This window comes from Hylobates moloch, unplaced genomic scaffold, assembly GCF_009828535.3.
Source record: "Hylobates moloch isolate HMO894 unplaced genomic scaffold, HMol_V3 SCAFFOLD_3, whole genome shotgun sequence".
In the NCBI taxonomy this organism is placed as follows: Eukaryota; Metazoa; Chordata; class Mammalia; order Primates; family Hylobatidae; genus Hylobates; species Hylobates moloch.
The window spans coordinates 86458524-86480152 of NW_026652278.1; the positions used below are offsets into that span (position 1 = coordinate 86458524).

Sequence of the window (21629 nt, forward strand, 5' to 3'; positions counted from 1 at the left end):
CACACCCACACACGTACCTCGCCACACCCCGCCCAGCTCTATGCTTTCTGTACCACCTCATGACACACACGACGCCATATATTTACTATATTTATGGATTGCTTGTTTCTCCCACTAGAATAGGGCAGTGACTTTTGTGCAAGCATCTTGAACAGCTCTTGGTACACAGTTGGCTCTCAATTAATATCTGTTAAATGGATGAACTTCAGAGGTGAGATGGAAGATGCTGAATGGCAAATATTCACTTCAGAATGTTTTTAAAGGTAAAGATGAAATTACGGGTATTTACATCCTTTTCCCCCAATAGTATTTTAACAAGTGAAAATCACCTTAACAGGTATTCCCAAAATAATTCTTATTTGTTTGTAATAAAAAACGACGAGGAGGACTTGAATACACGCGTCGCTGACTCAAAGATGGTCCCCTCCGCCCAAGAATCCGGCTCCGCACAGCGCAGAGCTCCGGGGCCCGCGCCGGAAGTGGGCGTGGCTCGCCCGCGGCTTGCTGGGACTTGTATTTCGGGGCCCTAGGCGCGCGAGCGGTCAGCATCCGGAATCTGGTCCCTGCAGGCGTGGGGTTCCACGTGGGAGGTGAGACTGGCCGGGCTTCCCCAGCCGCTGCAGAGGCGTTCAGGGGTCAGGAAATGGGTGTGCCGCGGGGAAGGCGCTGGGCCGCCGAGCTGCGGAAGCCTGGAGGGCGGCGATGGTAGGGCACGCGACCAGCAGAGGCGCGGCCCGCGGCGGCACGTGTGTCCTGGCACTGCATTTCCGAGCTGCTGCGCCCACGGGGCCGGGCTGCGGCCACACAGAAGCCTGTCGGGCCCTGCAGCTGAGCGGCCGCGCCTTCGATGGCCCCTCCTCCCTCCTGGCCGAACTCTGGCCTGGACCGGCTGGGGGCTTCGTGGTTGGCCACGCTGGCCTTTTCCTCGCCTGTGACGGGCGTTATTGCAGGGGGGTTTTCGGTGGACGTTAGGCGACGGAGGGGGGCTCCTGTAAGAGACTGAGGTTTCTGTCCGCAGCACTGCCTTCGCTGAAAAGAGCTTGCATCTGAGCCCCCTTCGCACCGCAGGAACGAGCCAGGCTCCTCAGAGAATGAGGTCGGGGAAGGCGTCTTGGGCAACCGTAATCCATCCCGAGAAGCTCCACCTCTTAACTAGAACTTTAGGACAGAGATCGGAAACGTCAGAGGAAATGGGCACGGCTTAGAGCTGCCGGCGGCTGCGGAATTTACTTAGCCTCTTGGTTTTGGGGGGAAGACTTGGCTTGTTTAATCGAAAGCCCTGTGGAGAGAGATGAAGGTGGTGACAGAAAATGCGTCACCTCTCACCTGATGGAGGGAGTGTGAGTGGAAGGGTTGACTGAAGAAGTGTCAGAGGCAGGAGCGAAGTAACTTTTTCCCTGCAGTCTTGCTGGACTTGATTTTCATGGCTTTTTCTCTTTCCCTAACTCTGACTTTCCAGGAATCCATCCCCCCTGGGAGTAAGAAATGACTGAGGTCCAGGTGAGTTGGCGTTCCATTTCTCCTAAAATGCCATCTCCCTGAAATGTCCCTGTGCCATGTGTTGTTTTCTTTATTGTCAGGCCCCCAGTACGGTATTTTATAGCTATGGATGTAGGGACATTAAGATACTAAGGACATGTAGCTAGCAGATGATGTCACCAGGGTCTGCACAGAGAGTTTTCACTGGCCCATCCTGCCTCCAAGAATTTATTCCACTCCTCAGAGCAGTGGGCTGTGCCCTCTTGGGGAACCTCTCAAAGCCTGCCTTTTCCTGCCAGACATTTCACTCACATTGAAAGTCATTCCAAGCTATTCCATACTCATCCCAGTGCTAAGTGGTCTCAGCAAAACAGATAGAATGATAAACCACGGTGCTTTTCGTCAAGGAGCTTACCATTTTGATGAACATATTATATTACCTGTACACAAAAAATGCATATTAATCGTGATAATTTATTAACTATGAAAGAGTCAAAAACGAGGAAATTCGTTAAATGGCAGCACAGTGGTTACAAAATCACTCTAGAAATGCTTTTCAACCAGGCTATGCATCAGAACTCTCTGTGGTGTTTTTTTAAGAACTAAGCTTCCTTCTCTCTTCCAGACGTAGTAAAAGGAGAGTTTCACTCCTTTTTTATTCTGTTGATCTTTGTACATCCAAAGGTTTATTGTGAAATATCTCTCTATACACTTGATGTAAGTGTCTCTAGGGTAGGTAAAATGAGTTATTCATCCTTTATGATCAGGTTGATTTGTTCTCTTTCACTAGCATGTCTACATATTTAACTGTTCCAGTAAATTTTAAATTACCAAGTCGTACTTTTTTAAAGAGAGTTCTCATTTGTCTCCGTAAAACCATCATAGGAGGTTACCTCAAAATTAACCCTTAGACTCCCAGGGTATTTGAGATGGTCAGCCCCCACTTAGTATCCCAGGGTGTTTGAGATGGTCGGCCCCCTCTTTGCCCTGTCCTGGCATTTTATGGTGGAGAGCTCTAACTCGGCTAACTCTGAGAGAGCCGAAGGAAAGTGCCTTGTCCTTCGTTGCAGAGAGCAGAAGGCCAGAAATAAACCCTGTGTTTTCTAACTTCAGGCTGTTCTTTCTCCATTAACTAAACAGGTCATCACATCAGAAGTTGTTTGAATAAAATATCAGACTGCGTTTTAAGGAAAAAAAAAATGTTTTTTAACACTACCAGCAAAGGCCGTCTTTTTGCTTGGCAAATACAGCCCTCACACAAATGAGCTCTTAGAAGAAATCTGTTTAGAGGACAGTAAGCTGTCTTGAGGTACTGACAGCATGGCTTCTCTGTGCCCTGAAAAGTAATTGAGGGCTTCAAGGGAGATTAACCTTAGTAGAATCAATACATTTTCCTTCCTTCGCTTCTGCCTGCTCCCTAATGATTAATTATTCACTGCCGCTGCAACTAGGGATTGCTAGTTTAGTAAATTTTGAGATTCTGATGTGTGTTACACAACTTTTTTAATTTAAAGGAAGGACTTCATTCCAAGCACTGTGTGTTTACCACACATTGTCCTTAAGTCTGCTAAAAGGCAGGAGTCTTAGTTAACCCTGCCCTTCCTCTGTGACATTGGGTAAGTCACTTCACCCTTATGAACTTTGGTTTTTTTCATCTGTAAACTGAGGGTCTTGGGCTTGACTATCTGTAAGTTTTCCTTTAGTTGTATTATTATTCATTTAAATTGAATGTGAATTTATATTTATCTTTCAGATTCCAAGTCAATTGTGGTAGTTGCCGGGGATTTAAAGATGAGTTGAGGCCAGGCATGGTGGCTCATACCTGTAATCCCAGTACTTTGGGGGGCTGAGTGGGGAGGATCACCTGCGGTCAGGAGTTTGAGACCAGCCTGGCCAACATAGTGAAACCTCATCTCTACTAAAAATACAAAAATTAGCTGGTCATGTTGGTGCCTGTTGTAATCCCAGCTACTCGGGAGGCTGAGGCAGGAGAATCTCTTGAACCCGGGAGGTCGGGGTTGTAGTGAGCCGAGATCATGCCACTGCACTCCAGCCTGGGCAACAGGGTGAGACTGTCTCAAACAACAAAGATGAGTTGAGTGTAGCCCCTATCCTTCAGAATCTTCCAGCCAACTTGGGAGACAGATTTAATAGCTGTAGTAGAGGGATGTGAAAGATGCTATGAGATCTCAGAGGAGGAGAATTCTAACTCATCCTCATGCTTCAGAAAGAGGCTATTGTCCTGAGACTGAAAGCTCCAAAATGGATGGGAGAACTCAGTAAGTTAGGGCTTATTATAGAAAGGACTGTGCTAGACTCAAGTGTGATGTGTTGAATGACTCCAGGTAATCTAGTGTGCCTCTTCCTGCTTTTCCACTTCAAAGAAATTGTTAGATACAGCAGAGATGGGCTCTGGAAAGAAGTGGGAGGCCACATGATGGCATGTATGTAGTTCTGAGGAAGTTGACATTTGTCTGATAGAAACAGGAAACGATTGTTCCTGTGACCTTCGTCTTTGGTTGGCCTTTAGAATATCGAGTCTGCTCTCCCCACTGTAAGCAGGAGCACAGCCTTGGAGTGACTCCTTAGTGCCACTGATACCTGGGAAGACTGTTGATTATTCAGTGTTTCAGTCCCAGCTTTGTCTTGCTTTAACAGGAGCACTATTTCCTTTCCTTTTCTCCCTTCCCTTGTCACAATGATTCTTCTCATTTGGTCTACTCCTGTCATTTTTTTACCCACCACAAAGTTAGTAGTCCACCAACATATCCTTTCCTTTCTCAGCATGAAATCCCACCTGCCATTTTATCTTGAGGACCTTAAAAAATTAATAATTCTGGTTGTCTAACCTAGGGACTGAAAGATGACAAAAATTGTACTACAAAGAATTGGTAAGGAGTTATTGTAGCCTAGGTAAGAAAAAAAATAAGGGTCTTACTCAGACTGGCAGTGGAAATGGAAAAGAGGTAACACATTGGAGGGAAATTTAGGAGGCAGAATTGACATGATCTGAAATGGTGTGAATATTGTTGAGGTAGAGAAGGAGGATTAGACAATCCAGATGCCTGGATGGAAGACGGATAAAAAATAAGGGAGAGAAAAGATAATTGGTGGGCTTGCATCTCTGAAAACAGAAGAAGGGATTTGATCTAGAATGCACAGGAAGAGATTAGCCTTAAACAGAAAGAAATTTTTTTTTTCTCTGTGGTCTGAAGACAAAGTCTGGTTGGGAAGAGCAGCCAGTCCACTTGCTTTTAATATGCCATGAGTCATGCCTTGCTAAAGGATGTGGTGATGGGGCTTGAAGGCAGCAACCTTTGCTTCTGCTTGTTTGTCCCACCTTTACTCCGGGGCTTGAGCCTCCTTTTCCAGCCCTCTTCCTCAGAGTGGAGACCAGTGACCTTGAACAGAAAGCTTGGGAGACAGCACCCATTCTTACCTTCATCTTTACCCTCATCCTTCCCCACTGGTGACAAGTTGGGTAAGTCATGTCACTCCTGCAGGGCAGGCCCAAGGAAGGAGGGAGTGGTGCCTCTTTAGCCTCAGGCTGAAGCTGGCTTAGCTGATCGAATTTATGAGACAGCCTTTATGACCGTTTATATATTCTATCACTTTACTTTTGAAACTGTGCCTTAGACAGTGGTGCCAGCCCATGCACTGTGCAGATATAAGTACTGAAATTGAGAGTTTGAAAAACAAAAACAAAAAACTGGTTCTTCACCACAGGTAGTTTAAGAAGCATTGCTTCATCAGACAGAGCCCTGAAGGGAACCAGATTTGCTGACATTGACTGAAGAAATATTTGGACTCCCTTTATGTGTCAGGCCCTGCTTGAGGTCTTGGGGATGCAGTCATGAACAAATGAGGCAGCCTCTCTGTTCTTGAGGAATTTAAATCTCAGCAAGGAGAGACAGTAAATAAGAAAGCAAGTGAATAAATAAGAAAATAAGGTAAGGCATAAGTTATAAGAAGAAATTAATTAAATTAAACCAGGAAAATGATAGATACAGGATGCTCCAGTGGATTAGATGGTCAGTGACACGCTTTCTGAAGAGGCAACAGTTGGACTGAGAGCTGAATCATGAGGAATGGAGAGGGCAGCTAGCGCAGAAGCTACAATGAGTTTGATGCGGTTCAAGGGCCTGCTGGGTCACTGGTGCTGAATATGATCATAAGAGAGGCCTAGGTTGGGAAGGTGACAGGAGAGCCTCACGGGCCAGGATGAAGAGTCTGGATTTTACTCGATGGCCACTGAAAAGCCTTTGGAGGGTTTCATGCTTGGCCTTGTTTTTGTTTTAAAAGATCACCTTGGCTGTCATGTGGAAAACTCATGTTTGGGGGAGGAAGAGTAGAGTCAGACCAACCAGGAGGTTGGTGTGGGTGAGAGCAAGTGCTGCCTAGGCCTAGAGAGGTGACAGTGCAGGGCAGGGGAGCTGGGTGGATGCCAATATGCTTTAGCGGTAAAGGAAGTGGGTGATGGGTGAGATGTGAGGATGAGAATGAAATGACTTCGGGGATTTTGGTTTGAACAATTGAGTGGTTTGTGTGGCTGTTTACTAAAATGGGGACGACCAGGGAAGAGCAGATGCTGATGGATATTGCTGGAGCAGGAGTTCTGTTGGGGCCTGTTAAGTTTTTTGTTTTGTTTTTTGTTTGTTTGTTCGACTCACTGCAACCTCCACCTCCCGGGTTCAAGAGATCCTTCCACTTCAGCCTCCTGAGTAGCTGGGACTACAGGCATGGACCACCACGCCTGGCTAATTTTTGTATTTTCAGTAGAGACGAGGTTTCACCATGTTGGCCAGGCTGATCTCGAACTCTTGACCTCAAGTGATCCACCCACCTCGGCCTCCCCAAATGCTGCGATTACAGCCGTGAGCCACCGTGCCCAGCCAGGGCCTGTTAAGTTTTAAGCACCTTTAGACGTCGCAGTGTAGATGTTAAAAAGTAGAAAGCTGGAGTCTGGAGGTGAGGTAAGAGGTTAGGGCTGGAAATAAATATTTGGCAGTGAATGGTATTTTAAGTCAAGGGATCCCTCAAGAGAGTGTTTTATGGCTGTGTGTATATGTGCTATTTTATTTTCCCAGTAATGTTCAACTACTTAGTTTAGAAGAGGAAGAACAGAAAGCATAGGAAGTGATTTTTAACTTGTAGGATATTAGAGAGATTAATATTTTAAGAGTAGAGGGGTCCAGGTAGTGGACTAGTCCCGATTATGGTTATTACAGTTTGATGAAATGTGGCTGAGATCATTGGCACTGTGGAGATTAAGAAATGTGAGGTCAGAGTGTTGGGTAAATTGTTCCTGCGAGTGTTAAGGTTGTCAGGATAATGGTGGGAATGGGGTGAAGATGACAACTCAGCAATGACACAAGAAGAGAGTGACACAGAAAGATTCAGTAGCTGAGAACTTGAGCATAGACATGTTGTGGGCAGGAGGGAAATGATTTGGATGGAAGTAGCCAAGTAAGTGAGAAAGGAAAGACTTCCCAACAAAACTTGGCTTAGCTCACTCAGATCCCCTGAGCTGCAAACTTCTTCTATACCTTTCTTAACTTTTCTAGCGCTGCTGACTTCACCCCACTTCCAGGGCATTTATGCAGGTGGTTGTTTGTTGAGAAGGAATGTGCTTAATGTTTTAGGAACCAGTTACATTCAAGGATGCCTCTGTGGCCTTCACCGAGGAGGAGTGAGGCCACCTGGACTCCTCCCAGGAAGCTGTGCAGAGCTGTGATGCTGGGCAACTACAGAAACTTGGTCTTGGTGGGTAAGGACATGTGAACTTGGACACCTGCCCATTGGCCTCTTTGTTTCCAACTTCCTTTTTGACACAAAAGGATGTTTTCTGACTGTTCTAAGCAGCTAAAGAACTTGTTAAGAATTGGAGAATGGTAGTTTTACTGGGTTGTCTCAAAAACCATACCTTTTCCATCCTTTATAAGCCAGAGGTGGGACTGATTTTGCTTTCTGCACAATCACCCAATCCCTGTGAGTTTCTGAAATGTGATCTCTCAGAGCAAAATAAAGATCATTATATAATAGCAAGTGAGCCCCAAAGAGCACCAGGCATCATGGCAAGTTATAAGCCAGGCTAATCCACAACAGAGGAGTCCCTTTTTCAATGTTCCAGGAGTTATCTGTTATCTTGCAGTCTGTGTCGAAAGCAGGGACTTCTAGGATGTTTCCTATGTGCTACTGTTTTACCTGATTTATTCACTTACTTCCCTTCTACCTCTACAAGAGGTTGTGGTCTTTCCCAGTAATGGTCACTTGCTTCTCTGTACTCTTGTCTTTCCCCACATTTCCCCCACATTGGTCTTGTGCCATCTTTGCTTGGACTTTATTTTTCATTGAATGTCCTCCCCATCCCTGGCAATATCCAGTTTCCATTATTTCTTTTCTTACACATTCAGAAATTCATCCCTCTCCCCTCCCAAAAATAATCAAAACTTGTGGTGAGACACTCTCATACCTTGCAGATAGATAAAACACTTTTGTTGTTGTTGTTGTTGTTTTGAGATGGAGTCTTTTGTTTTTGTTTTTGGTTTTTTTTTTGAGATGGAGTCTCCCTCTTTCGCCCAGGCTGGAGTCTGGAGTGCAGTGGCACGATCTCGGCTCACTGCAACCTCCACCTCCCAGGTTCAAGTGATTCTCCTGCCTCAGCCTCTGGAGTGGCTGGGATTACAGGCATAAGCCACCACACCCGGCCAGATAAAACACTTTTTGACTGCCTGAATCAAGGAGACTTAAACATTTTCAAATGCAGTAATTCATTTTTTAGATCTCTAGTCTAAAGCAATAATTAGTAATTTTAACTGAAAATTGCGAACAAAGATATTCATTATAGAATTATTTAAAATAGTGAAAAAATTATTTACCCACTAAATGTATCACAGGGGATTGGTCAGGCAAATTATCATGGATCACAGAAAAGTATGTAGCCATTAAAAAATATGTTCATAAAGAACTTTAATTAGATGGGGAGATGAATGTATACCTACTAGGTTGAACCATGTGAACTTGCCATTTTATAGCCAAAAGCAGCCATTCTACAAAAAACACTGAAAAGTGGCCGGGCACAGTGGCTCATGCCTATAATCCCAGCACTTTGGGAGGCTGAGGCGGGCAGATGGCTTGAGCTCATGAGTTTGAGACCAGCCTGGGCAACACAGTGAAACCCTGTCTCTACAAAATATACAAAAATTAGCAGGACATGGTGGCAGTTACCTGTAATCCCAGCTACCCAGGAGGCTGAGGTGGGAGGACCCCTTGAGCCGGGAAGGCAGAGTTGCAGTGAGCCGAGATGACACTACTGCACTCCTGCCCTGGTGACCATGAGACCCTGTCTAAAAAAAAAAAAAAAAAAACACTGAAAAATGTGCCATCACGTTCGCTTTCAGGGTTTTTGCCTCCCTCAGTCCACAGTGGGGCCCTGGTTCTCTTCCCTCAGTAACCGTGGCATTTCAGTTTCTATTTTCAGCTCATCCTTGGGAGTAAAGAGAATGCTACAGGGCAAAGTGGTTACCTCCAGGTAGTGAACCAGGCCTTTCCACGTTCTTTATATAAACCCCAGTGCCTGTGCTCTGTTCTTGTACCAAAATTGCCCACTTGGAAGTCACCACTGAACTTTTGTCTCTTTCAGAGTTTGTTCCTTTTTTAATTTTTATTTCAGCATATTTATCATTATCAGTTTTACTGATGGTTTCTATAGTGTTGATCTTCTCTTGAAATTCTTTGTCATGCATGAAATCATAGTTTTTCTGTTTCCTCCAGCTTCTCTCTTAGTCCTTTTTTCTGCAGATTCTCTGGCTTCTTTTTATTTATTTATTTATTTTTTTTTTTTTTTTTTTTGATGGAGTCTTGTTCTGTCACCCAGGCTGGAGTGCAGTGGCGTGATCTGGGCTCACTGCAACCTCCGCCTCCCGGGTTCAAGCAATTCTCCTGCCTCAGACTCCTGAGTAGCTGGGACTCCAGGCGCATGCCACCATGCCCGGCTAATTTTTTGTATTTTTAGTAGAGACGGGGTTTCACCATGTTAGCCAGGCTGGTCTTGATCTCCTGGCTTCTTTCTTTTTTCTAACTTGAAATCTCAAAGGGCTCTTTGGTTTTAAGTTACATCATCAGTGTTTCTTGGCCTTTTTCTTTATCATTACTCTCTCCCTGCCAAAAGGAGACAAATTAAATTTCTCCTTTAGAGAATTTAAGTATGAAGGAATAAGGTTTTGTCAGGTAGGATTGTTTTTGTGAGTCCCAAACCAGCATAATATGTAAGATTTGTTTGGCCAGGTGTGGTGGCTCACGCCTATAATCCCAGCACTTTGGGAGGCCGAGGCGGGTGGATCACCTGAGGTCAGGAGTTTGAGACCAGCCTGGCCAACATGGCAAAACCCCATCTCTTCTAAAAATACAAAAATTAGCTGGGCCTGGTGGCGGGTGCCTGTAATCCCAGCTACTCAGGAGGCTGAGGCAGGAGAATTGCTTAAACCCGGAAGGTGGAGGTTGCAGTGAGCCGAGATCGTGCCACTGCACTCCAGCCTGGGTGACAGAGTGAGACTCCATCCCAAAAAATAAAATAAAATAAAAAGATTTGTTGTGCCCCCTATGAACCAATTCTCACCCCTTGGGGACATTATTGCCCCTGAGAATGCATGGTATGTCCACTTATAGGAGGAGCTGTAACACATTTAATGGTGTTCAACTCTCCTTTCTATTTTGATAAGCCTAAAATTATTTTCCTTTTTAAGTTCCCTTCTTTTTTTTTTATTATTATTATTATACTTTAGGTTTTAGGGTACATGTGCACAGTTAAGTTCCCTTCTTATATTCCCACTTTTGTCAGTATTAAAGTTGTTCCAGTCTCCTAGTTTAGAAATAGGCCATGACTATATTCAATTTCTCTTGGGCCAGGCGTGGTGGCTCATGCCTGTAATCCCAGCACTTTGGGAGGCAGAAGCAGGAGGATCACTTGAGCCCAGGAGTTGGAGATCAGCCCAGGCAACATGGCAAAACCCCTTCTACAAAAAATATAAAAAATTAGCCGGGCCTGGTGGCATACGCCTGTAGTCCCAGCTACTTGGGAGGCTGAGGTGGGAGGATCACCTAAGCCAGAGAGGTTGAGGCTTCAGAGCGCAAAATTCTCCAGGCTGCAGCAAGCAAAGATCTCCAGGCTGCAGCCTGGGCAACAGAGTGAGACCCTGTCTCAAAAAAAAAAAAAAAAGTTTCTCTCTTCTTGTCCTCAGTATCTGAAATCTCCCACCAATTCTTTTTTAACTTTAACTTCTTTTAAGTTTATTAACACTCCGAGATCCCACAGATGTTGCCCTAAAATGAGTCTGTTTAACGCTTAAAATAGGGTAAAAATTAGTCAGATTGTTGCCATCGTTTTTCAAGCCCAAGTTAGATGTTGCACGTACGCTTGTCTCCTTTAAACATCATTTATGATGTCATTCTTTGGAGTATTACTATATAGTCGGTAAGTCCTATGAAGAATGGAACACTGCTCTGAGAGAACAAAGGCATGTGATGGAATGTGGGTTGTGTATGTGTCTTAGGGAGAGCCTCTGAAGTGACATTAAACTGGGAGCTAAGGGATCAATAGTTTAAACAGGTGGCTAGGGAGGGAAAGAACATTCCAGGCAAAGAGAACCACGCAAGAGGAAACCCAAAGACCTGGAAGGAGGAGTGTGGTAGACCACAGGGTGCATCTAAGAAGGACTGAGAAGAGGTGGTGAACACGGCCTGGCTCAGTTATGGCATTGAAGGCACTGGTAAAAAGTGGATTTATGACAAAAAATTAGCCAGGTGTGGTGGCACATGCCTGTAATCCCAGCTTCTTGGGAGGCTGAGGTGGGAGAATCGCTTGAGCCCAGGAGGTGGAGGTTGCAGTGAGCTGAGATAGCGCCAGTGCACTCCAGCCTAGGAGACACCGTGTGACCCCATCTCAAAAAAAAAAAAAAAAAGTAGATTTATCTTCAGTGGGCAGCCATTGTATCAGGGAATGGTGTGCTCTGATTGACCCAGTATCACTGTGACTGCTCTGTAGAGAGTGATTTACAAGTAGACAAAAATAAAGTAGGAGATGGGCTTCCAATTTCAAGCTCTGCTCTAGGTTTTCATTGTTATTAACATAAAATGGAACATACTTGTTCAACATTTTTCTTTTATGTAAGACATAAAAGTCTGAAAAACTCAACACAGTATAATATGAAATCAAATCACTTTCTATGGACTCTGTACTTATGTATGTACATTACAAGTATATGTATTAAAATTTTATGAGATTATACTGTGCGTATTTTTAATGTACTGTTTTATGCAGTATGTGTTAGAGCTTTTTTCTGCCATGTTAACTCCCTATAAAAGGACCACTTTTCTTATGTCAGTATTTTCTCCTAATGTTATACACTCATTCTTCATATTTTTCTTTTCTTCTTCTTCTTCTTTTAGACGAAGTCGCACTCTGTCGCCCAGGCTGGAGTGCAGTGGCACAATCTCGGCTCACTGTAAGCTCCACCTCCCGGGTTCAAGTGATTTCTCCTGACTCCGCCTCTGGAGTAGCTGGGACTACAGGTGCCCGCTACCACACCCTGCTATTTTTTGTATATTTAGAAGAGACTGGGTTTCACCGTGTTGGTCAGGCTGATCTCGAACTCCTGACCTCAAGTAATCCACCCACCTCAGCCTCCCAAAGTGCTGGGATTACAGGCATGAGCCACCGTGCCCGGCCTCATTCTTCATATTATTTTAAACATTTTTTTAAAAGCTAACATCACATTTTCATTAAAATGCACCTTTCATAAAATTCCTCCCCCATTCATTTTCATATACCTATAATTTCTATAACCACTAGCCATTTCCAAGTATTGTACAATATGGCTGTTGAAGCAATATCCTTTAAAATCCATTTAATCATTTCAGCCCATTTCATGATTTAATGCTACAAACTGCCCTGTTTTTCTTTTGTCATTTTTCTTTTTCATTTTTGCCATTACTTTTGAAATTTGTAAACAAAGTGATATACTCACCTGGGTGAAACAAGTTGTGTGGACAGCTCATAGTAAAAACGTTCCTGTTTCCTGACTCTGCTGCTCTATCAGCCACAGTGTGGCTTCCAAAGGCACTCAGTTTTCATCTTTCTAGCTGTTCCATATTGGGTTTGTCTTCCTACTCCAGACAATATGTTTACATATTGTTATTTTTCTCTTTCATGTAAACAATAAATGCATTCACATGGTTAAAAAAATAAATATAAAACGTACACAATGAAAAGTTTCTTTCATGTCTGTAGCTCTTGTCTATCCAGGTTCTGGTCATTGGCCTTAAAAAGTGAGCTGTCTTATGTAAATGTCATTTCACAAATTATGCCTGAAAATCTGAAGTGTAAAGCTCTAAGTTGGAATGCTGAGTGCATATATTTATGACATTGATTGATAATTGTCAAAATATCTGTCCTTCATATCAGTTTACATTCACAAGTAATGTGTGTCTTCAGACTTCGGGTTTGTGCTAGTGTAACAGGTGGAAAATGGTACCTCAGTATCCTTTAAATTTAGTGTATTGTGGTATACTGTTATTTCTCAGTTTATCAATATTTTGTAATTTCTATTGACTTCCCCATATTATAGATAAGGATGTAGCTTTTTTATATTACCTCCCCAAATGCCTAGCCTCCCAAGAATTTATGTTAGAGTCATGTCAGTGATGAATGCTTACATTGCTTTGACTTTGTAATTAGTTGTTCACTCTAGAGTCAAGTAGTACAGTATGATTATAGTTCCTTTTTACTTTTTTTATTTTTCCTCTGAAGCTAATACTTGCTTTTTAAAAATATATTTTATTTGGGGGATTTTGACTCCATACTGTTATTGTAGAGTTTTGTTTATTTTTTTCTTTTATTTTTCAACTATGGTTTTGGGGTTTGGGGGTTTTTATTTTGTATTTTGTAGAGAGAGGGTTTTGCCATGTTGCACACACTGGTCTCGAACTCCTGAGCTCAAGCAATCACCTCGCCTCAACCTCCCAAAATGCTGGGATTACAGACATGAACCACCACGCCTGGCCTAATTATGTATTGACTTGACTTCTTGGCTTACTGTTATTTCTTGTAGCATGTATCCTTTTTCTTAAATTTTAAAAAATTTTGCTATAGTATATTTCTGAATGATTGTTTTAGTAATTGAATCTTTTCATGTCCAAAAGAGTGTCTGTTTTTTCCTCCCATTGAAATGGTTAATTGGCTGGGTAAAAATTATAATTTCACAATGACTTTTAACCCAAAATTTGAAGATATTGAAGATTTGCAATATTGCCAATTAGTTGTTCAGTGTCAATATAATTCTCATTTATTTGCACATAACCTGGCTTTTCTGTTTGGAAGCTTTTAGCATTTTCTGTTTTTTTTTTTTGTTTGTTTATTTGTTTGTTTTTTCCTTGAAGTCCTGAGGTTTTAAAAGAGTATGTTTAGTTCTGGGTCTTTTTACATACCATTTTTTAGCATTTATTGGGCCCTGAATCTTGAATTCTAGGAAACATTTTTTTGTTGTTATTTCTTTTATCATTTTCTCTCCCTGCGTTCCATCTTCACTGTCCTCATGCAGCTCCTTGGAGATGGACTTCTATCTTTCTATTTGTCTGTCTTTTCATATGCATTCTTGGAGAATTCCTCAATCTTCCGTCTTAGCCATGTGTTCATTTTACTATTTAACTCATCTAGATTGCAGGCATTTGACTAAAACAGCCTGACACATATCTAGGAAACAAGTTACATAACCTATCATCATCTTCAGTCATTTTATTTAGAATTATTATTTTTCATACAATATGTTTATATTTTATTATTAGATTGTGTTTAAATGTGATATCCACTCTAGTTTTTTGGGGATTTTAATTATGTACCTTTTAAATTCTGTTTGTCTCCTTATATATTTTTTCAAAATTCTTGTGTTCTCAGCATGATATTGGAGTGTAGGACACAACCCATGCTTGACCCACTTTGGCATGCATGTGTGTTCTACTTTAGGGGACGCTTCTGCTGACTGGGCTAGGGAAGGAGGTAATAAGAATCCAGATGGTGGATGTTATAGGCCTTTTTTTTTTTTGACAGTTGGCAGAGCTAGCTGAGGTTTTATTTTGGGAAAAAGAAAAAATTTGAATTGTTTTGTAGCTGGATGCGTGGGCAAGGGGGCTACCCAGGCAGTAAACTCCCCCCACAGGTGGGCTAAGGGCTAGGGCTGAGCCTCAGGTGGGCCTCCTATTCCCTGTACTCCCCTGCACAGTGGTGTAGGCCATTTTTTAAGTCCACCTCTTTTGCCACTGAGTTATCTGGGGCATGCCCTGCTTCTTCATTTCCAGTGCTGGGCTATCTTCCTTGTCAGAACTCCTATTAAAAAGTTTAGCTTGAAGTTTTATCCTGGGCACTTACGTTGTCAATTGCTTCTTTTTTGTACCTTAATCCATTGGGCATTTTGGAGGTTCAACATTACCTCAACCTCTGCTTCTCTCTTCAGTCCAGTTAATATTATTAGCAGTCTTTCTTTGGCAGATCATTTATTTTATTCTTGAGGCTTTATATGAGGGCACTGCTGCTAGCCATCCAATATTTCTATTTCTAAGAGGAAGAAGGTGGGCTGGGAGAGTGCTGCTAACAGCAAAAACTAGCACAGCTGTTAGGAATGCCTAAGTTGAATTAAGAAATGTCTTACTTTATCATTGTTTATTATTTTCTGAGACATAGACTCCAGAGAAATGGGGTCAGTGCTCCCTGACTTTGTAATTATTGATTCTGAGTTTGGTAATTAAATTTCTATGATTTCTTAAGATGTTTTACCCATGAAGAAGCCTTCTGTTATACATAATTTAAGCTGTACATTTTTTCCCCTAGTTCCTCCATCACTCCTAATCCATCTGCTCCTTATCATTTAGGAGTTCCTCAATGTTTTTATTCTGATGATGTCAGCCTTTCTGTTTTCCCAAGAGTATTATGGATTTCTTGTCATTTCAGTGTAATATTAGGCTATTCACTCTAATTGCTTTAGTAAGTCTGGGGGAGGGTTTTGTTTTTGTTTTTGTTTTTTAATATACCAGTAAGTCTAAACTCTGTATTCCTAGCACAGTTCTCTCACAGGAGTTCCAGACCTATATATATCTCACAGCTTACTGACCAGTACTGCAAGAATGTTCCACCAACACCACAGATTATACAAGGCAGATTTGAGTTTCTGCCGCCTTCCCTACTTCAGCGTCTTCCTCTTGCATTTCCTGTCTGATTATATAGCACCACCATACCGTCACTCAGGCAGGGATCCCAAAGAACAGGCTTGGTGCCTCCTTTCTCTTCTAGGTTTAGTTTGTCATCATATGATCTAGAATAAATTTCTCCCATTCTCTCCACAACTATCATCCTTACCGTTTTTCTTCTGATTTGCTGTGGCAGCCCTCTCGCTACCTAAAGTCTTTCTTTCCAGTGGTGTTTATTGTCACAAAGTCAGTCATTTCACTCTGAACTTAAATTCTTTAATAGTTTTCAATCCCTTCAGGGTTTAGCCCCAGGGTCGTCATTATTAGACACTAAGCCCTTTGCTCTGGCTCCTTACTTCCCCTCGGTGGCACATTCTTCACCACTCTTACTGTTTTTGTCTCCTTCATAAGAAGCCGCTTGTAGTTTTCTTTAACGTGTCATATTTTCTCTCCACGTTTCACTTCTTTTTTTTTTCCTGTCATTTTCTCCCAGAAATCTTCCTAAACACCAGGGTCTGAGTTGAGTGTTCCTCTGCTGTGCTTCCGTGGCTGGTTATGCATACATCTCTTGTACTGTATTGTACTATACATTCATCTACACCACTCACTTAGTATTATCATTATTGAGTATATTTGTCTTCCCAGGAAGCTTTAGCTTGTTAAGCAAAAGGATTTATATTTTCTTCCTTGTATCCCCCACACCTATGAAAGCAGAATACCAATTAAATGCAAATTTACTTAAAGGAAAGTAGGCCAGGTATGGTGACTCATGCCTGTAATCCCAGCACTTTGGGAGGCTGACGCGGATGGATCACTTGAGGCCAGGAGTTCGAGGCCAGCCTGGTCAACATGGAAAAACCACACCTCTACTAAAAATACAAAAATTAGCTGGGCATGGTGGCGTGTGCCTATAATCCCAGCTACTTGTGAGGCTGGGGTGGGAAAATTGCTTGAACCTGGGAGGTGGAGGTTGCAGTGAGACCAGATCACGCCACTGCACTCCAGCCTGGGCAGCAGAGTGAAACTCTGTCTCAAAAAAAAAATGAAGTGAGATGAGATGAAATGTTATTCTTAGCAAGGATATAGGACTTACAGCCTTCTGTAGGATTAGTTAGGAAAGACTTTCCTTGGCTATGCTTAAAAGCCAAGAGAAAATTTCTGTCTTGTACCCAGATACAAATGTACCTGACCTTAACCCAAAGAACATGACTATAAGGATAAGCTGAACTTTTTCCTAGTTACTAAGCCTTCAGGCCTTAGGCACTCTCACTCTGAAATCTTGAAGTCTACCCTTTGTTCTTACCACTGAATTGTCTTTGTTCCCTAGGAGACTTGAATGAAAATTCTGTGCAGAATCTTCAGCAGAAAACACTTCAGGATCTGTTACATGAGCTTTCCTCCTGGCTAGTTTTGGAAGGCATGGCCAGTACAATTACTGGAAGTCAGGATTGTATTGCGAATCATCAAGGGGAAGTGGATGGGGAGCCTGAACTAGATATTTCCCCTTGTCAACAATGGGGAGAAGCATCTTCTCATATTTCCAGAAAGAGGGACAGTGTGATGACTCTTCAAAGTGATTGTTTCAAAAACATTGAAAGTGAAACATATTTGCCTTTGAAAGTCTCAAGTCAAATAGACACACAATACTCTTCAGTGAAGTTCTGTAAGAATGAGCCTCAGGATCATCAGGAAAGCAAACATCTCTTTGTAATGGAAGAAAGCACTGAGAGAAAAGTGATAAAGGGGGAAAGTTCTTCAGAGAACCTTCAAGTTAAACTGGTGTCTGATGGACAAGAACTGGCCTCACCATTGTTAAATGGTGAGGCAACTTGCCAGAATGGCCAGTTAAAAGAATCTTTGGATCCCATTGACTGTAATTGCAAAGACATTCATGGATGGAAATCACAGGTGGTCAGTTGTAGTCAGCAGAGAGCTCATACAGAGGAGAAACCCTGTGACCATAATAACTGTGGGAAAATACTTAACACCAGCCCAGATGGTGATCCATGTGAGAAAATCCACACTGCAGAGAAACAATATGAATGTAGTCAGTGTGGTAAGAACTTCAGTCAAAGCTCAGAGCTACTACTTCATCAGAGAGACCACACAGAAGAAAAACCCTACAAATGTGAGCAATGTGGGAAGGGCTTCACAAGGAGCTCGAGTCTGCTTATCCATCAGGCAGTCCACACAGATGAGAAGCCTTATAAGTGTGACAAGTGTGGGAAGGGCTTCACCAGGAGCTCAAGTCTGCTCATCCATCATGCCGTCCATACCGGCGAGAAACCTTATAAATGTGACAAGTGTGGGAAGGGCTTTAGTCAGAGCTCCAAACTGCACATCCACCAGCGAGTCCACACTGGAGAGAAGCCCTATGAGTGTGGGGAGTGCGGTATGAGCTTCAGTCAGCGCTCAAACCTGCACATCCACCAGCGAGTACACACAGGAGAGAGGCCCTACAAGTGTGGTGAGTGTGGGAAGGGCTTCAGTCAGAGCTCGAACCTTCACATTCACCGGTGCATCCACACGGGAGAGAAGCCTTACCAATGCTATGAGTGTGGGAAGGGTTTCAGCCAGAGCTCGGATCTTCGCATCCATCTCAGAGTCCACACTGGAGAGAAGCCCTATCACTGTGGCAAGTGTGGGAAGGGATTTAGCCAGAGTTCCAAACTCCTCATCCACCAGAGAGTACATACTGGAGAGAAGCCCTATGAGTGCAGCAAATGTGGGAAGGGCTTCAGCCAGAGCTCCAACCTTCACATCCACCAGCGGGTTCACAAGAAAGATCCTCGCTAAGTGACATTAGCCCATTCAGGTCTTCACAGCGCTCATACTGTAAAAACTGTGAAATATTTAGTATCACTCTTACCTTTATATTCTACAAAGGAGAGAGATGTAAGGGTTATTTAGATATGTTCCCTCACTGAAAAATCATTCATTCAAAGTATTTAAGTATCAAGCACTTTGTTATGCTGTACAATGAATGGATTATTCTTGTTTCTCAGATGGGTAGAGTAAAAGTGTCTGTACTTTACAATTCAACTACATACTCTACCCAGCATTTTAACAGCAAGAACTTTATATTTATTCTCAAGCAGGGCATGTTTCCCTTTGTTCACATTCTCTGAGAAATTGAAACTGGTTTCTCTTCAAATTATGTGCCTTGTGTTGTTCATATTCTTTCCAGTCCTGATTAGCCCCCTCTAAACTATGATTGTACACTGCATCCATTTTAGGCCAAGAGGGCAGTTGGAAATACAATGGACATGGAAATTCTTGTGTTTATTGCAAAAAGATATAATAGTTTGTAGCCACACAACAAAAAGCTGGAAGAGAGTTACTCATGTAGTACATTCCCATATACTATTTTGATAGGAAGTTGAACAGCCCCTCCCAGGCAACTATTCAGGAACATAAGTAGTCCTTTTTGGTGAGTACAGCTAGTTTATTGGGATACTTCCAGAGTGAATGTGAAGGACGGTCCAAAGTAACATGCCTGGCACTTTGGGAGGCTGAAGAGGGTGCATCACTTGAGCCTGGGAGTTCATGACCAGCCTGGGGAACATGGCACAACCTTGTCTCTACAAAAAAGTGCAAAAATTAGCTGGTGTGCTGGCACAGACCTGCAGACCCAGCTACTCAGGAGGGTACCTGAGAGCAGGTGATAATAACAAATAAATTCCAGAGGCAGAGCTGGAGAAATGAATACATAAGGAGCAGGGGGCAGCTTAGAGGCTGCAGAAATCATCTTGGGGCTTGATAAGCTAAAAATGGCTAGCAGAGAAAGTATTCGAGAATGCACTTTTGTTAAACATGTCTCATCACATTGGACAACATTAAGATGCGAGGAAAATTTAATTTATCAAATTACAGCAATAAGGAGAATAGGAGAAAGACTATCAGCAAATGAAAATTTGAAAGATGGAAAGATAGCCAACAGAGCAGAAGCAGGCACAGTTATGCTGCTTGCATATGGGGATAAGGAAAAGAAGGAACCAGTTTGGCTCCAGGCTCAGAAATGCATAGTACCTTGGAGGATGGGAGTGAGATGTGAAGAGAAAGCAATGAAACTAATGGCCATTTGTATATGGAACATACCTCCTCATTACATAAACACACACTGCTCCTCAACTCCTGTACATGACTGACCAGAGGTTTAACGTCCCGCAAGAAATAGGAAGTTTCTTCTCTGCAGAAGTTGAATGGCCCCAAGGGAAAGACCTCTGTATTATGGGAATTTGGGAATCCTACAGCAGAGCTACTTTCTAGCTTAAGTACACGTAAAACAGAGCTTCAAAATTCATGAAATAAAAACTGGCAAAATTGGAAGAGGCACAATTTCAATTATAATTAGATGGTTAAATAATCAAGTAATTGATAGCACAAGTCACTTAGGAGATACAACCCTTGAACAGCACTATCAACTAACTTGACTAATTGGCATTTGTAGAACACTTCACTCATTAGCGTGATACATTAATATATTTTTATTTTTTAGGGACAGTGTGTCACTTTCACCCAGACTGAAGTGCAGTGGTGCAATCAGTTAACTGCAACCTTGAATTCCTGGGTTCAATCAATCCTCCTGTCTCAGCCTCCAGAGTAGCTAGGACTATAGGCTTGTGCCACCCCACCCAGCTATTTTTTATTTTTGTAGGGATGGGGTCTAGCTCTGCTGCCCAGGCTGGTCTCGAGCTCACAGGCTCAAGCAATCCTCCCTCCAGGACCTCCCAAAGCACTGGGATTACAGATGTGAGCCACTATGCCCAACCTGTATACATTCTTTTCCATATACTATGGACTATAATAAAAGAGTCTTAAAAATTTTTAAAGAATGAAAACCATACAAGGTGTATTCTCTCACCAGGACAGAAGTAAGACCAATAACAAAGATGTCTGAACAATCTCTTAATATTTGGAAATTAAACATCATACTCCTAAATGAGCAATAAAGAGAAAGTAAGAAAAATTTGAAAATATTTTGAACTGAATGAATATGTCAGAATTTGTGAAATGTAGCTAAAGCAGTGCTTAGAGGTGAAATCAGTATTAAATACTTACATTAGATAAAAAGATTTCAATTCGATAGTCTAAACTTCCACCTTATGAAATGAGAAAAAGAATAGAAATCATCCAAAGCAAGTAGAACAGGAGATGGTACAGAGCTAAAAGTCACAAAATCACAAATGGACAAACGGAGAAAATTTAACGGAACAAAAACCTAACTCTTTGAAAGGGTTGAAAGGATTCCTAGTATCAGGAATGAAAGAGTAAATATCACTATGGTCCTATACACCAAGAAGGTAATAGAGGAATTTTATTAGTAACTTAATTCCAATAAATTCAGCAACTTAAATGGATTGGAAAATTTTATTGTAAGGAATATAGAACCAAAGCCCACTCGAGAGAGAGAACTTGAGTAGTCCTATTAAATTGAATTTGTAGCTGATAACCTTCCCCCAAAGAAAAGTCATGAGACCAACATTACCCAGATACCAAAGCCAAAAAGGACATCATAGGAAAAACTCATAGATCAACATCTCTTAATAATAATAAGATGTAAAAATCCTTTTTAAAATACCAAGTTGAACACAGCAATCTATAAAAGGAAACACATATGGCCAAGTAGGGTTTATCCTAGAAATGCAAGCTTTAACATTCAAAAAGCAATATGTTTCATATTAATATTAAAAAGAAAAACCACAATTTTTTTAATGTGGGAAAACATTTGAAAAAATTTAACACCCATTCATGATAAAACCACTCAGTTGATTAGGAATTAAATTGAGCTTCAAGAATCTAAGAAAGAGCATCTATGGGAGAACCTACATCTGATATCGTACTTACTAGTGAAGTAAAAAGCACTTTTCTCCTAAGATTGGAAACAAGGTAAAGATGTCTAGTCACCACTTCCA

General features: G+C 42.1%; 1 protein-coding gene across 2 annotated transcripts; it reads left to right on the top strand.

Annotated features, from left to right (window-relative positions):
- The first annotated feature begins 513 nt into the window (after window positions 1-513).
- Window positions 514-20555, top strand: ZNF239 (zinc finger protein 239). Of its 2 annotated transcripts, XM_032142813.2 has the most exons (3): window positions 514-590; window positions 1460-1500; window positions 17042-20555. In XM_032142813.2, exon 3 carries the CDS (start codon window positions 17134-17136, stop codon window positions 18508-18510), a length of 1377 nt encoding a protein of 458 aa, XP_031998704.1. In that variant the 5' UTR covers window positions 514-590; window positions 1460-1500; window positions 17042-17133; the 3' UTR covers window positions 18511-20555. The 2 variants fall into 2 exon arrangements, with proteins under 2 accessions (XP_031998704.1, XP_058292496.1); XM_058436513.1 differs by lacking the exons at window positions 514-590; window positions 1460-1500 and adding an exon at window positions 11263-11280.
- The last annotated feature ends 1074 nt before the right edge of the window (window positions 20556-21629 follow it).